This window comes from Syngnathus acus, chromosome 8 (genome assembly GCF_901709675.1).
Source record: "Syngnathus acus chromosome 8, fSynAcu1.2, whole genome shotgun sequence".
Lineage (NCBI taxonomy): Eukaryota > Metazoa > Chordata > Actinopteri > Syngnathiformes > Syngnathidae > Syngnathus > Syngnathus acus.
In genome coordinates this window covers 3,397,487-3,410,899 of record NC_051093.1, presented here as the reverse complement: position 1 = coordinate 3,410,899, position 13,413 = coordinate 3,397,487, and the positions used below count along the sequence as shown (strand labels likewise).

General features: G+C 46.2%; 1 protein-coding gene and 1 long non-coding RNA gene across 5 annotated transcripts in view; both read left to right on the top strand.

Moving 5' to 3' along the window:
* LOC119126401 overlaps nt 1-13,413 on the top strand; it is a 65,575-nt gene that overhangs the window by 33,541 nt on the left and 18,621 nt on the right. For all 4 annotated transcript variants that reach the window (XR_005098645.1, XR_005098646.1, XR_005098644.1 and 1 more), the window contains exon 3: nt 7,268-7,395. This is a non-coding gene — a long non-coding RNA (uncharacterized LOC119126401). The remainder of the gene's footprint in view (nt 1-7,267; nt 7,396-13,413) is intronic.
* Nucleotides 2,788-6,583, top strand: LOC119126366 (transcription factor Sox-9-B-like). The gene is made up of 3 exons (XM_037257598.1): nt 2,788-3,474; nt 3,679-3,926; nt 4,471-6,583. The coding sequence occupies exons 1-3, from the start codon at nt 3,047-3,049 to the stop codon at nt 5,232-5,234; spliced, it is 1,440 nt and encodes a 479-aa protein (XP_037113493.1). The 5' UTR covers nt 2,788-3,046; the 3' UTR covers nt 5,235-6,583.

Sequence of the window (13,413 nt, the reverse complement as noted above, 5' to 3'; positions counted from 1 at the left end):
TTAAAAACGAGCCATTCTTATTGGGACATAATTACGGGTCAGGCTTGACGACGAAGAATGCAGGCGACTGACTTTCATTGTCATTCAAAAGCATCTCCTGGGGAGTTGGAATTGGGGGGGGTCACATCACCTGAAGGCATGGAGGTTCGCGCCAAGTCACTCAGCACCGTTCAATTCGGATGGCCGAAGGTGCTTATTTGGTTCCTTGCGAACGAGGCCTTATGTTGCCATTTCCAAATGTTTTATTGTACTTGGCTTGATATGGTCCCGCTGTTGGCTTGTGCATTTCCTTCCTGGCAGATAAACTATCAATGAGTGGCGAGGGAGTTTCAGTCGAGCAGATAAGTGCCGGATTGCCGCGGCAGCGCTATCTGCCGAGCAGACTTTTGGAGAAAGGAGGAGGTCGATGAGAAAGCGTGCGGCAGGCGGCGGGAGGAGCACACGCTGCTGGCTGAAGGACGCCCGTCCGTGCTTCGGTCTTGCAGCTGGCTTTCCTTTTGCTCATTATCCGATGATGTGTTTTTTTTTTTTTTTCCAAAGTAGCTTCCATCTACATGCAATGATTCTCACACACTGTGTCACTTTTCAAAATGTGAGAAAAAAGGCTAATGTTTGACAAAGCACTGTTAATTTGGGAGATTATTTTATTTTTAAAATATCATTTTAGTCAAATGCACGTCCCGAGTTGGATTTTGGATTTCTTGGTATTCACAATAATGTTAAAAAGAGACTGATAGCTTTGAAGCCCTCTAGAACTTAACTAAGCTAGCTAGTGTTAAGGAGCTAACTTTAGCCTGGGTCGTTCCTGAGAGTCTCCATTAGATTTTTGGTAAGGCATTTATTTTTAGGTATATGTAATATTGTAAGAGGCATTTTAAATTATATGAAAGCATTCAGAGATCATAGTTATGGAAACAGTGTGTTCTGAAAAGTTTTTCACTAGGAGCATACATTCTCCTCAGTGCTACTTGCAAAGCTGCTCAGGGCTGTTTTGCGGCTCACTCGGGGATATCAAGGAAGTGTGAGAGAATCTTCCGAGACTGCGAGCACCCCCCCTCCCTTAGTGTCAAGCCCTTGATAAGTCTCGTTTAAACTTTACCCTTCGTAAACCGCTGTGTGTCAACAACTGCCCGTGGCCCAGGCGCTCTGATCTGGTTCGGCAAACACCGGCAACGGCCCATCCGTTGCCGGCTGGATTCCCTGGAGACAAAATGTGTTTCCATCTCACCGGATGGTGGGGAAACGATGATATTAGGCGGGAGATGAGTCCAAATGTCGTCAGCGTTTCCTCATATGTGTACTCGCCATGTCTGCAGCGCTCTGCGCAGTTAGGGGAAAGTCTCGGACAGGTGTGATGTCGGTTCAGGTGGTATCGCACTCAACTCTTCTCTGCTGGCAGACTGTTTGCGGTTTGGATTGTAGAAAGCAAGCCTGAGTGGCATTTTCCTATTGGATGTGCCAAAAAATAAAATAAATCACAGAGGCAGATAGTGCCGATTGATCGTGAAATCAATCTGGATTCATTCTTATGGTCAGCATGTATTACTCTGCTCACCTGTGTTTCCATTGAAAATAATTTCAAACTCGAATGAAATTAGCATGAAATGATGTCATTGCTTGAAATGGAGCAGACTAAAAATTTGAGCAGTGCCCACATTTGAGGGTCTGGCGGTGGACTTGAAGGTCTTCAATGGAATCTCAGCGAGCTGGGAGAGGTGGAAGACATGATTTGCCAGTTTACCCTCAATGTTTGCCTCAACATTTTAACGCCAGGGCTCGAAGTGGAGCTGAGAAGTTTCCCAAGACCCGCTCTGTCCCGCGGCGGGCCCCGTGCTCCCGGCCTGTTCGGACTACCCCTCCCCTCCCCTAGCGGTGGGCTGTGAGGCTTCATGGGAGGCTCAAAGCACCCGAGGGTCGAGAACGGGCCGCCGTCGCCCCTCTCATGTGCTCATGTTTGCCATCGGTGGCTTCGCCTCGTCAACGTCTTGACGCTGCCGCCTCGCAATGGGACGGCTCACGTGTTGGCACAGCAAAGTTACCTTTTCTCTCCCCAAAATGATTTTACTCTCACAATATTTCACCCCCCTCAAAACTATTTCATTTTCATTATAATGTCACTTTTTTCTCATATGACTTCTGACTCATGAATGCAAGATTTGACTTTTTAATTTATAATACATACGTATTGTAACCAATGTACTATTTCCTTAATGGCAAAACTTGCACGCTTGACCAATTATTCTGAAGTTGGCATGCAGTAAGAGGAAAGAGGGGGAAAAAAGCTTTATGTTCGTTCATCTCTGTTCGGTTGCTTTCATTGCTTCAGTTTATTTGCGTGTTTCTGAACTGTTGTCGCCCCCTATTGGTCACTGTGAGATTGCACCCAGTGACAGCTCCACTCCAACTGCTTGGTCTGCATGCATGCGTGAACGTGTGCGAGCACTCGACTTTTATTCATAATAATTGTTGTTGTTGTTGCACCAACAATTAAACATGTAGATAAAACATATAGACAGAATCTGCACAGGATTCCAAAATGTGGGAGTAAATTGGACTTTAAGGGAGTATCCTGCAACAAAAAAAAGTTGTTCGACCTCCATAATTCATTAATGAAGTTTGTCATATAAAAGTTGCATTTTCTCATTTAATTTGATAGTTGAATGTAAAAGACAACCTTGGGTGTATATGAGTTTTGCCTGCAAAACGCTGTCGGGAGTCGGAGTTTCGTCCCCGCCTACCAGCCCCCCCCTTCTGCAATCACTTCCTGGCCCTTCGAATAAATACTGCGCTCCTCACAACTTGCAAGAGTCGCTCCGTGAGTCACGTTTCCCAAAGTTGAGGAGTAGAAATCACACTTCGCCCTCCTTGCAAACCCCAAAAGGACCGATTTGCTTATCTGGGAACTTTTGATTTTGCCGTCAGTGCAAGCAGGAGGAGAGAGCGCGCCTTCGCCGGCAGGCTGTCATTGCGCTCTTTTGGAGCTCCGTGCGTGTGGATTCGCACTTTTTCTTACTTTTTTTTTTGTGCCCCTCGCCACTTGTTTCGCATGAATCTCCTCGACCCTTACCTGAAAATGAGCGAAGAACAGGACAAGTGTCTCTCCGACGCGCCCAGTCCCAGCATGTCCGAAGACTCGGCCGGCTCGCCATGCCCGTCTGGCTCCGGCTCGGACACGGAGAACACTCGGCCGTCCGACATGCACCTCTTGCACGGCGCCGATTACAAGAAGGAGGGCGAAGAGGAGAAATTTCCCGTGTGCATTCGAGACGCCGTGTCCCAGGTGCTTAAAGGCTACGATTGGACACTGGTGCCTATGCCGGTGCGCGTCAACGGCTCGAGTAAGAACAAGCCGCACGTCAAGAGACCCATGAACGCGTTCATGGTTTGGGCTCAGGCTGCACGTCGGAAGCTGGCCGATCAATACCCGCACCTGCACAACGCAGAGCTCAGCAAAACTCTGGGAAAACTTTGGAGGTACGTCCGCGCTCTCTTTTGTTTGTTTTACGCATACTTTTGCGCAACAAAGTAGACAACATGCATGCATGAAAAAATACTTTTTGCGACGTTTTATCATACATCTCAGTATGCATAGACGATTTTTATTTCATTATTATTATTGTTCGCGCGTTTCTGTTGCATGATTCCAGTGCGTAAAAATACACGCGTTCTCCCCCGCAGGCTGCTCAACGAGGCCGAAAAGAGGCCGTTTGTGGAGGAGGCTGAGCGCCTCAGGGTGCAGCACAAAAAAGACCACCCGGACTACAAGTATCAGCCCAGGCGGAGAAAGTCGGTGAAGAACGGCCAGAGCGAGCCCGAGGACGGCGAGCAGACGCACATCTCGCCCAACGCCATCTTCAAGGCTCTGCAGCAGGCAGACTCGCCCGCCTCCAGCATGGGCGACATGCATTCCCCCGGAGAGCACTCGGGTAAATGAGAAACACATTCACATCGTAACCTGGAGTCTTTTATTCTTGCGTTGGGACACAAAGGGAATGGTTTTTTTTTTCTCTCTCCAGACTTTTACATGCTAAAATTTAAATGCTGATGTGCAATTTTCTGATCAACATGGGGCTGTTGGCAGGACACACAAGTTTATGTATAGATATTGTTTAGTTAGGACAAAAAGTAGCTAGCTCTATGAGGCAAAATCAGCGCTGAGTGTGAAGTGATACAGTGTAAAGTTTTGGATTGGATAAAGCATTGCAGCTAATCGGAATTGCGTGGATAATTTTTTTAAAAAGTGAAAAAATATGCCTAAATGTTGTAAAGAAGGGGGCAGGGAGAGGAAAGTAAGAAAATTGGTGTATTAATATTGGAGCTAGATTAGGACGTTACACTTTTAGAAATGTCTTGCAGATGGTTTGATTTCATTTTTATATGCAAAAACAGTAACATGCTGAAAAGTCACATAAACAACAGTAAGTCCATGGCATCACCCTAAGAAGCTAACCATCCTTTCCCTTCCATCAGGTCAGTCCCAGGGCCCACCCACTCCCCCAACCACCCCAAAAACAGACCTCCCCAAGTCAGACCTGAAGCGCGAGGGACGCCCGATTCCGGAGGGTCCCGGCCGCCAGCTCAATATCGACTTTGGCGCCGTCGACATCGGCGAGCTGAGCAGCGACGTCATCTCCAACATGGGCAGCTTCGACGTGGATGAGTTCGACCAGTACCTGCCGCCCCACAGCCAGGCGGCGGTGGTGGCGGCGGCGGCCGCCCAAGGGGGCTACAGCGGGGGCTACGGCGTGGGCGGCTCCTCAGTGGCCTCCCCGGCGAGCGCCGTTGGGGCCTGGATGTCCAAACAGCAGCAGCACTCTCTTAGCACCCTGGGGGGCTCGGCGGCAGGGGAACAGGCTCAACAGCGAGCCACTCAGATCAAGACGGAGCAACTGAGCCCGAGTCACTACGGCGAGCAACAGCAGCAGGGCGGGTGCTCCCCCCAACACGTAGCCTACGGCTCCTTCAGCCTCCAGCACTACAGCGCTTCCTCGTACCCACCCATCACCAGGGCCCATTATGACTACTCGGAGCACCAGGCGGGTGCCTACTACACTCACTCGTCCGCTTCAGGCCAAGGCTCCGGCCTCTACTCCAACTTCAGCTACATGAGCCCCAGCCAGAGGCCCATGTACACCCCCATCGCCGACACCGCCGGGGTGCCCTCGGTGCCGCCCACCCACAGTCCCCAGCACTGGGAGCAGCAGCCCATTTACACCCAGTTGTCCCGGCCATGAGGACTCAACTCCGCCCTTGAAAACACCACAGTGACTCTTTTTTTGATTTCCTAGTTGTATCTCTCTGGGGTCACTGATTGTGTAGTGCTACATTCACCTGACTGTGGTGCAGCCGGTGTCTATCCTGTTCCCCGTGCTGTGACTAGTCCGGGGTGTAGTCCGCCTGGGAAGGCTCTAGTTTGACCCTGAAGAGGACAAGCAGTATAGAACATGGATGTGTGAATGGATGGATGAGTGTCTCTCTCTGGATTGGCTCCCGACAGTGCCTTTTTGTAACGCTTGGAATGGTGATTATATTTTTCTAGATATAATCCATGAATAAATCCTCCGTGAGGACATAGTGCTTTGGAATATTTTAGTATGTACTGTGTATGTGTTCTGCTCTTCAGATAATCCGTGCCATCCATCCGTTGGAAATGTCTTAAAAGATCAGGAATGCCGAGTAAAATGGGGGGGAAAAAAGCACACTCTGTGGCCTTGCTTCCGTTTTTGTTTTTTTGGGGGGAGGGGCTGTGATGACTGAGTTTTTTTCTACTGTACATATTTTTATTCCAATGGAGGACTGAGTGGCGCAGGCCAAGTCAGACGTGTGGGGAGGGGGAAATATGATGTTTATTTATATTCTGAGCATTTGGCCTTTTTTATAGCAGCTCTCTGAGGTTTTTTTTTTCGACTTTTATGACGGGTTGCAGTATGACAGGTCGTAGTTTGACGGGTGTTAGGTTGCGCTCGAAACCCGTGCTCTTTTCGGCTTCCGTCTGCCTTGATGCCACTGGTGCCTGCGGAGCCGCGGGCGGGAGGCTCCGTCCACTGGTATTCCCACTTCCTGCTCTCAGCAGCCAGCAGGTCTGAGCCCCGGCACGCGCTTCTCTCCTCCCGGCAACGCCTTCTCTAACCTCTCTTAATTTATTCTTTAGCATTAATTTTATTGGAAAATTAACTTTTTTTGTTTGTCGCAATTATCTTCGGAGTTCAGAGGCTCGTCGAGCAGAGTAGATTGCTGTCGTTTTGTTTTGTGGTACGAATGTGTTTATTTATCATTTGTAAATGTTATCATTTGATTCCGTGTGTGTACAGATTATTCGAGTCAAACTGGAACTTGTTTTGTTTTCTCACTGTCGTTTGAAGCTATTTTGTGGAAAAAAATGTTGCTGGAATGGACATATTTTCTTTTTTTTTGTCGTTTGAGATTTGTGTTTCGTTTATATTCTGTATCATTAGTCCTGATTTGTGTCATCTCTTACCGCAGTCTCCTTTTAGGTAAACATGGCGTCGTCTTAAAAAAAAAAAAGCATATCTTTTTTTGTATCATATTGTTTGCAATAAAAACAAAACACTGTAAACTGTTATTGCCGGCTTTTCATTTCAGTTATTGCTACTGAAGTCTCCTAAGAGTTTTCTTAACACTTGATTTATGCATTAGTAACAGAAAGTTCAAAATAATATTTTGGGGTAAGAATTGTTTAATACATCTGGTAGTCACCATAAAAACATAAAATACACATTTAATATTTATTACCAATATGTTTGAAAAAAATACATTAGCAAAATGTGACTATTTTAAAATAGACTATTCAATGATTTGTCATAATGCATCATTTAAATTATGCAATAATTTCAGGAGATACGTACAGTAGCTACTGCAGATATTAGCGTTAGCTTAGCATCAGCAAGGCATAGATAGATAGATAGATAGATAGATAGATAGATAGATAGATAGATAGATAATTCATTTCCTAGCTTTAGCTGTTAGCAATTGAGCTAGCAAGCTATCGATGGGTAATCTACTATGATACTTTGTACATAGGTAGGTTCAATTAAACTTTTTCTCATTTTGCTATTTTAATTATAGGTTGTTGTTTTTTTGCATACATGTCCTTCTGTTTTCACGAATTGGTCAACAAGTTGAGTGGATTGAAGGCCCGTTGTGGGGACCACATGCTTCCCGAGCAAACAGCGGGAGTACACTTGATGAATGTTTTCAAGAGGGGATCGGAAACGAGACCAAATTTTTCTTTTCTTTTTTTCTCCAGACAGGCCTTTCCATGGGCAATTTTCCCAGGACGACCCCATTATTATTCCGCGGAGACGTCTGCCCCCTCCGAGCCCGATGGGTGGTCTTTCTGAAGGCGAAAGGAAGAGGAAAAGAAAGGGTAAAAGGGTAAGAAAAAAGTCGTCGGATACACCCACAGAGAAACTGGAAAACAATCAAGTAGAGCTTAACGCGAAATAAGATCGAGTCAATTTTGATAGGGAAGGCGGAGCCTTTTTCTATATGGGGCCTTTTCGCTTCCTAAATCCACTGAGGGACATCAATTTCTTGTTTATGAATGTTTATACTTCGTATGTTATGAACATTTGATGCTACATCTTTTGTTTATCAGAACAATTCCTCTGTAGTTATATTTGATATAGGAAGTGATCATAGTTTTGATTAATGTTTCCCAAAAAGATTTTTGAAATTGTTGTTCAAAAAGTGTTTCGACAAGTTTAGTCTTTTTCTTTCCAAGACATCGCAACCTTGCAATTCCCACCCTTGGTGTCCATTTCCAGAAACATGCAGGTTTGTTTGGGTTTCATTCACACGTGTATTTGTGTGACACAATTCCTCTGTTTAAGACACTTTAAATGGACCTTCGCGCTGAGTTACTTTTCCAAACGCTCCATAAAATTCCTCCCGAAACCAAAGGCGGAGGAAGCTGTGCTAAATCACGGGCGTGTTTCCATGGAAGTTTCACCCTCAGCTCAAGAAGTGTGGCCCTTTTCCTTCAAGCTGCACCTTATTGATTGAAGACTATTTAAAAACTATGAAACCATTTACAAGTAGATCCAGAGTGGAGATGGTCCAGTGCTAAAAACCACAATCATCAATCGCTAGATCCAGTTTCTGACATCAATTTACCGTAAAAACAAAATGTGAGAAATGATCTTTATGGAACAGCATTTTTCTTTTTCTCCCTTGAATTCTCACTGCGGTTGCAAAACTTTGCCCCCGCCGCCATCCATCTCCAGCTCGGCCCCACGGGGACGCCGCCCGGTGCCAAGTCGCCGTGCCGAGGCCAAGCCCGGGTGCCCTCGCCTCCTCCTTCCCACCTTCACCCGTCTTTGTGCGGCCATGTGTAAGAAACCTGGCACCGGCCCGAGGTCAGCGTCCCAAAATGATATTAGCATAATCCCATTAAGTGTGTCAGAGGGCTCATGAGCTCCGGAGAAGACTGTGAGAGGAAGGTCGGCTGGACCAAAGCAATGAACCAAATGATGGATCAAAGGAGCGAAAATGTCTGACCTGTACTGTCATGTGACATTTTTACCTCAAACAAGCACCAAAGTGCAAACAGAGGTCTTGTTTTGATTGTTGATGATTTCCATTGTCGTCGCTCGACCAGCAAATCATTTGAGTTCACAAGGTTGCCTTGTTTGGTTTGGAATTGTTTGCCTCGTCTTTGTTCTACTTTTCTCGAACCTGAAACTTCAACCCTGACTAAAAACCTTTTACCTTTAGCGGGAAAGGTTAGCACATTCAGCTGAGCACATTCTCACGAAAATTGAAGTTGTTTTGTCTCTTTCTGTCTTTCCCACACGACAATCTTGTGTTATTATTGTTGCTATTATTATTAGTATTATTATGAAGATTAGCCAAGCTAATGTGTGTAAGTTTCTGTCTGCTTGCATTCTTGGCTCATAATTAGCTTGCGTGTTTGGCCTTTGCTACCGGATAACAGCGCGTAAAACAAAGAAGAGCGAGCTAAGCTAACATTTCTCACATGAGATAGGCGTGGCGCCCACTGTGAGCGTGTTTGTCTTTTACCAGGCGCATTAGTTAGCGCGAGTTCTCACAGTGACAGCGAGAAGGCCAAACTCGCAGGCAAGTGACAGGGCAGCGCTACGTCAAACATACCGGCGGGGCCCTCTGTTTGGTCATTCCATGCGCGGGACAACCGGTAGCGCTTAATCCTTTGCTCAAATAAGTTAATACTTCAACTAACACGTACAAGTTCAGGGCCAAATGCAAATTCCACTCTGACAGACCAGGCAGTAAAAGCAATTAATTACGCGCACACACAGTGACTCACATTCAATCACCATAGAAAAAAAAAAAATGCACTTTTAACTCCATTCCGTCACCTTTGCTACTGTTCTCTTTTGTTGTTTAAATGTTTTGTCTCAGTCAGACACAAATGGCGTGAGGTCAAAGGTCACGTTTTGAAAGTTTACAAGAACTGTTGAGCGCAGACACGAGTTAATTAAATAATTAAAAAAATAATGCATGAATTACGCACAGGCTGCCATTCTGAATAAAGTGGTAATTGTCTCATATGTCTATCATTATAGCAGCACCACTCATGTCGCAAGTCTGTTGAAAAAAAAGGAACGTACCTCATCAAACTTGACAATAAGAAGTAGCAATTATCCAACCGTTCATTTTCTATTTATATTTACGGCTTTGACTAAGAGGTAGCGCACATACTGTATGGATAAACACGCATTCACACATAATTTAGAGTCTTACATGCGTGTTTTGAGAATGTGGGAGGAAAGTGTGCTAACCGCTGCTTTTATGGAGAAATGTTGGATAAGAAGAGCAAGCATTAATACGCCAGGAAGTTTATAACTTTATTTTGATGAATGAACTTTGTTCATTGAACTTTCATTGAACTTTCAAGAGTGTTATGATTATGCAAAACAAAAAGCTTTATTACATAAAAGTGAAGTTGCGACAGTTCCCTTTGTTTTTGTTGTTTTGATCATGCTGAAAGGCAATGCGCTGTAGTTACCATTGAAGCTAGCAGTTAGCCAAGCTTCCTAACGCTTCTTCTATTACGACTCTTTCTTCTTCTTTGTACTTTGTGTCAGTCTGGAGGCTCTGTGGCATTTCTCACAGGTCAGTGTTGCTAGATTGGCGTGTTTGGTGTGCCGTGTTGCTCATCTGAAGTGTAGCGCACGATACTCTTCTCTTGTCAAGTGTGTGTCATTTAAAAATAACACGTTAAGCTGGGACAGAGACTTGGTGGATGGGCGTTGCTGACTCCGCCCACCTGCCCGCATGTGTAACATGTGTCAAGAACCTTGTTCGGTTCTTCTGTCATTTCCTCGGGGAGTTGGTGAAATATGGGCCCAGTCTTCCTTGTTTACGCCACAAAGGATAAAAAAAAATAATAATTTTCTAAGTATCTGTCTCAAATGTGACCTTTTTGGTTGCCGTGGAAACATCATCCTTCAAACAAACAAAGCCTCCCATCGGAAGCATACAAATGGATTCATCCGAGACAAAATGGTCATATTCTCATGTGTGCCGCCTCTTTTGGACATTAATTAGTTGCGGTTTATGCATGGAGGAGAGGGGGGGTGCGGCCAGAGGGGGCGGGCGTTCTGGTTTGTTCTGCTATGTGCCTCCATTATTGTCCCAGCAGGCAGTCGCATTCTGTTCCAACAACCTCTTGAAGCATCAGCACTTTTTTTTTATCTCCTCCCAATCATTTGCGCCAAGCATTTGTCCATCTTTACTTTTGATCATTTGCATGAGCTTTAGTTCGTATCGCAAAATGCTTTGACATGCTAGCGAGGGCCCAGTCAGGCTTCAGGACAGAGACAGGTTTCATTTCTATTCCTTTCTATGGATTTCAACAAACGAGTGCAAATGCAAAGCTGACAGATGGTACATCCCGTCTTTTTCCTCGCTCGCCCCGCAAGACACTTTCACTAACTTGCTGTGAAATTCCGGAGAGACGTCAGGAATCAAGCATCGGGATGTATACACTCCCAACTTCCCTAATGCGAGCCGCATCGTAAAATGGTTCTTTCTGACTGGCTTTGGGCTTTTTTTTTTTGCGTTGCAGTTTCGCTCCAAAGATTACGGTAATAATTTTGCCCCCACTTCTGTCGCCACCGTGATAACGTCAACCGGCGGGATGAGTCCGAAACCATGGGAAAAATCATGACCTCCCCTGATTTATGGAGTCTGCGAAACGTTCCAAATTCTCTCCCGGATGTGTCAACAAACATCACAGCGCGGGTTTAGCTCAAGGTCCCGTTTGACACCTTGTTCAGGGTTGCCTGTCCTTCCTCATGCCCCTGCCGCCCTTCGCTCTTATGGCCCTTTGGAGCATTTTGGGCTTTGACCCCGGAGCCCTCCCACCGCAACAATCTGGCGCCATTTGACCTCCCCGTTTTTCCTCACTAAACCCATTTCAAGTTCTCATTTTGTTGCAGGTTGCGTCAAAGTATTTGCCAAAAAGCATGACCAAAGAGTGCTAGATTGAGAAATGAGACCAATAAGAAACACAAGAGAGGGATGAGAAGAAGACGAAGCAAAACATATCCAGACAATCCCATGAAATACGACAGCTTAAGGGGAGCCATATTGTAGCAATCTCATCCTGTGGTCATTAATCGCATCCTGCTGTTTTGCAGCCCGCCTCAGCGTCATGTCAGACGCATTCCCGCCGAGCCCGGTGGGCGTGCCGCACACAAAACGTGGACCATCTCCATTTCCGACAAGAGGCCACGCTATTCTCAGAACGCTCCATCTCCTAAACGAGACAGGCTCAGGTCTGGTTAGTCCTAGATGGGATTTGAACTACTGCTACTTTATTAAGGTTATTTTGATTGAGTTCTGAGGTTTGGGTTTGAAACCTTGGCCCCAGCCCTCCCTCGAAGTCTGAAAGTTTTGTCGCCGTTAAATGCATCTTCTCGTTGTGACGGCCCAGCTATGTATTATCTTGTCAGGATCTGTGAGCAGCAGGCTCCAAGCGGTCGTGATTGATGGGGCTCCCCCGACACGTTTTCCACACCGCTTGTCAAGAGCCCTCTCAGGTTTCTGCCGTCCGGACGTCAATTTGTGCTTTCGCAATATTCTTCGGCGATATTAGTGCGGTGGGGTTTTTCTTCACCAAGAACGAGAGAAAGGCCAGAGATTCTAACTCTTCCCCGGATGGGCCGACTTGGCACTTGTCAGTCATAATGACAAATGGCAGTGCTTGATGAAACGCGGGGGTTACATCATCACTTCCCTAATGAGGCCGCTCACAGCGGGAGAGACGGAGGGAGATGGGTAGCATGAACAGAAGGAACGATAACAAGTGGGGCAAAAAAGAGGGGCCCAACTGGAACCCCTCTGGCCAAATACTGTAGAGATGGACGTTGGAGAGACAAGTTGGGCCTGGCTAGTGTAGTTAATTCTACTCTAACTAAACCCAACCCAAAATCCCAAACCCTAATCTTAGCTCAATAATAACCCTGACCCTCTAACCCTGTCCCCAACCGTTCAACTCTAATTTGAACGTAAACCCTTGTGCACCTGCACAATCGACCATTGAGTGCGTGCTCGCCTTGAATTTAAGAGTGTGACCCCGGCAAGTAGCTCCGCAATTGACCTTCCATTGAATAACGACACGCTCATTGTGTTCCGATGAGTTTGCTCATTAACAAACGTAACAGTGTGGAGATGCCCTGACGGAACCTTTGCCCTTGCTGCGGGAACGCCGTGGCGGTGAAGAAGTGTGGGGGTCGATTGATGGATTGGACAGACTCAGCTGGACATCCAGCTGTGTAGCCCCCCCGCCCCAAGTCCCCATCCATCACAGTCCATATACTGAAGGAGAACGTACCTCCAGATGGACAGCGCTGTGTTGCCGGGCCACCCGAGCAGACATCTGGAGCACCTCGGAAGGACCCGAAAATGGAACAGACGGAAGCGTCAGGTACCACCTGCGCTCTCCGAGTGGTCTAGTTTTTTTTTCCATGCCTGGCACTTGTGGCCCGGTCGTGTCAAGCGAGCGAGCGTAACTGTGGGATTTAATTGCGGTGCAAGGACTAATTGTACGGCCAGGGCAGCTGCCAATGAGTTAATTCCTGCCCGCTCATCCATGTGGAGAAGAAACAAGTCCTCGGCGGCGGTAATTACGCCACTGCTCATTAACCTCAGAGCTTCGGCACACGGGAGAGCTGAATGTGCTGGATTCTGATGATGGTGCTTTTTAACCGGGCAGGGACAAATCGAGTGCATTTCTTTAGGACAAAGATACTTTGACTTTTTAAAAATGTTTTTTACTCATTCAGTCGTTTATTTCTTTACTGGAGTATACTATGTACAGTCACTGGAGATACTTTAATACCTCAATATTTTTTTAATTGGATTTCAGTGTATTTCAATTACTGCTACTCGTTGTCATTATCATCA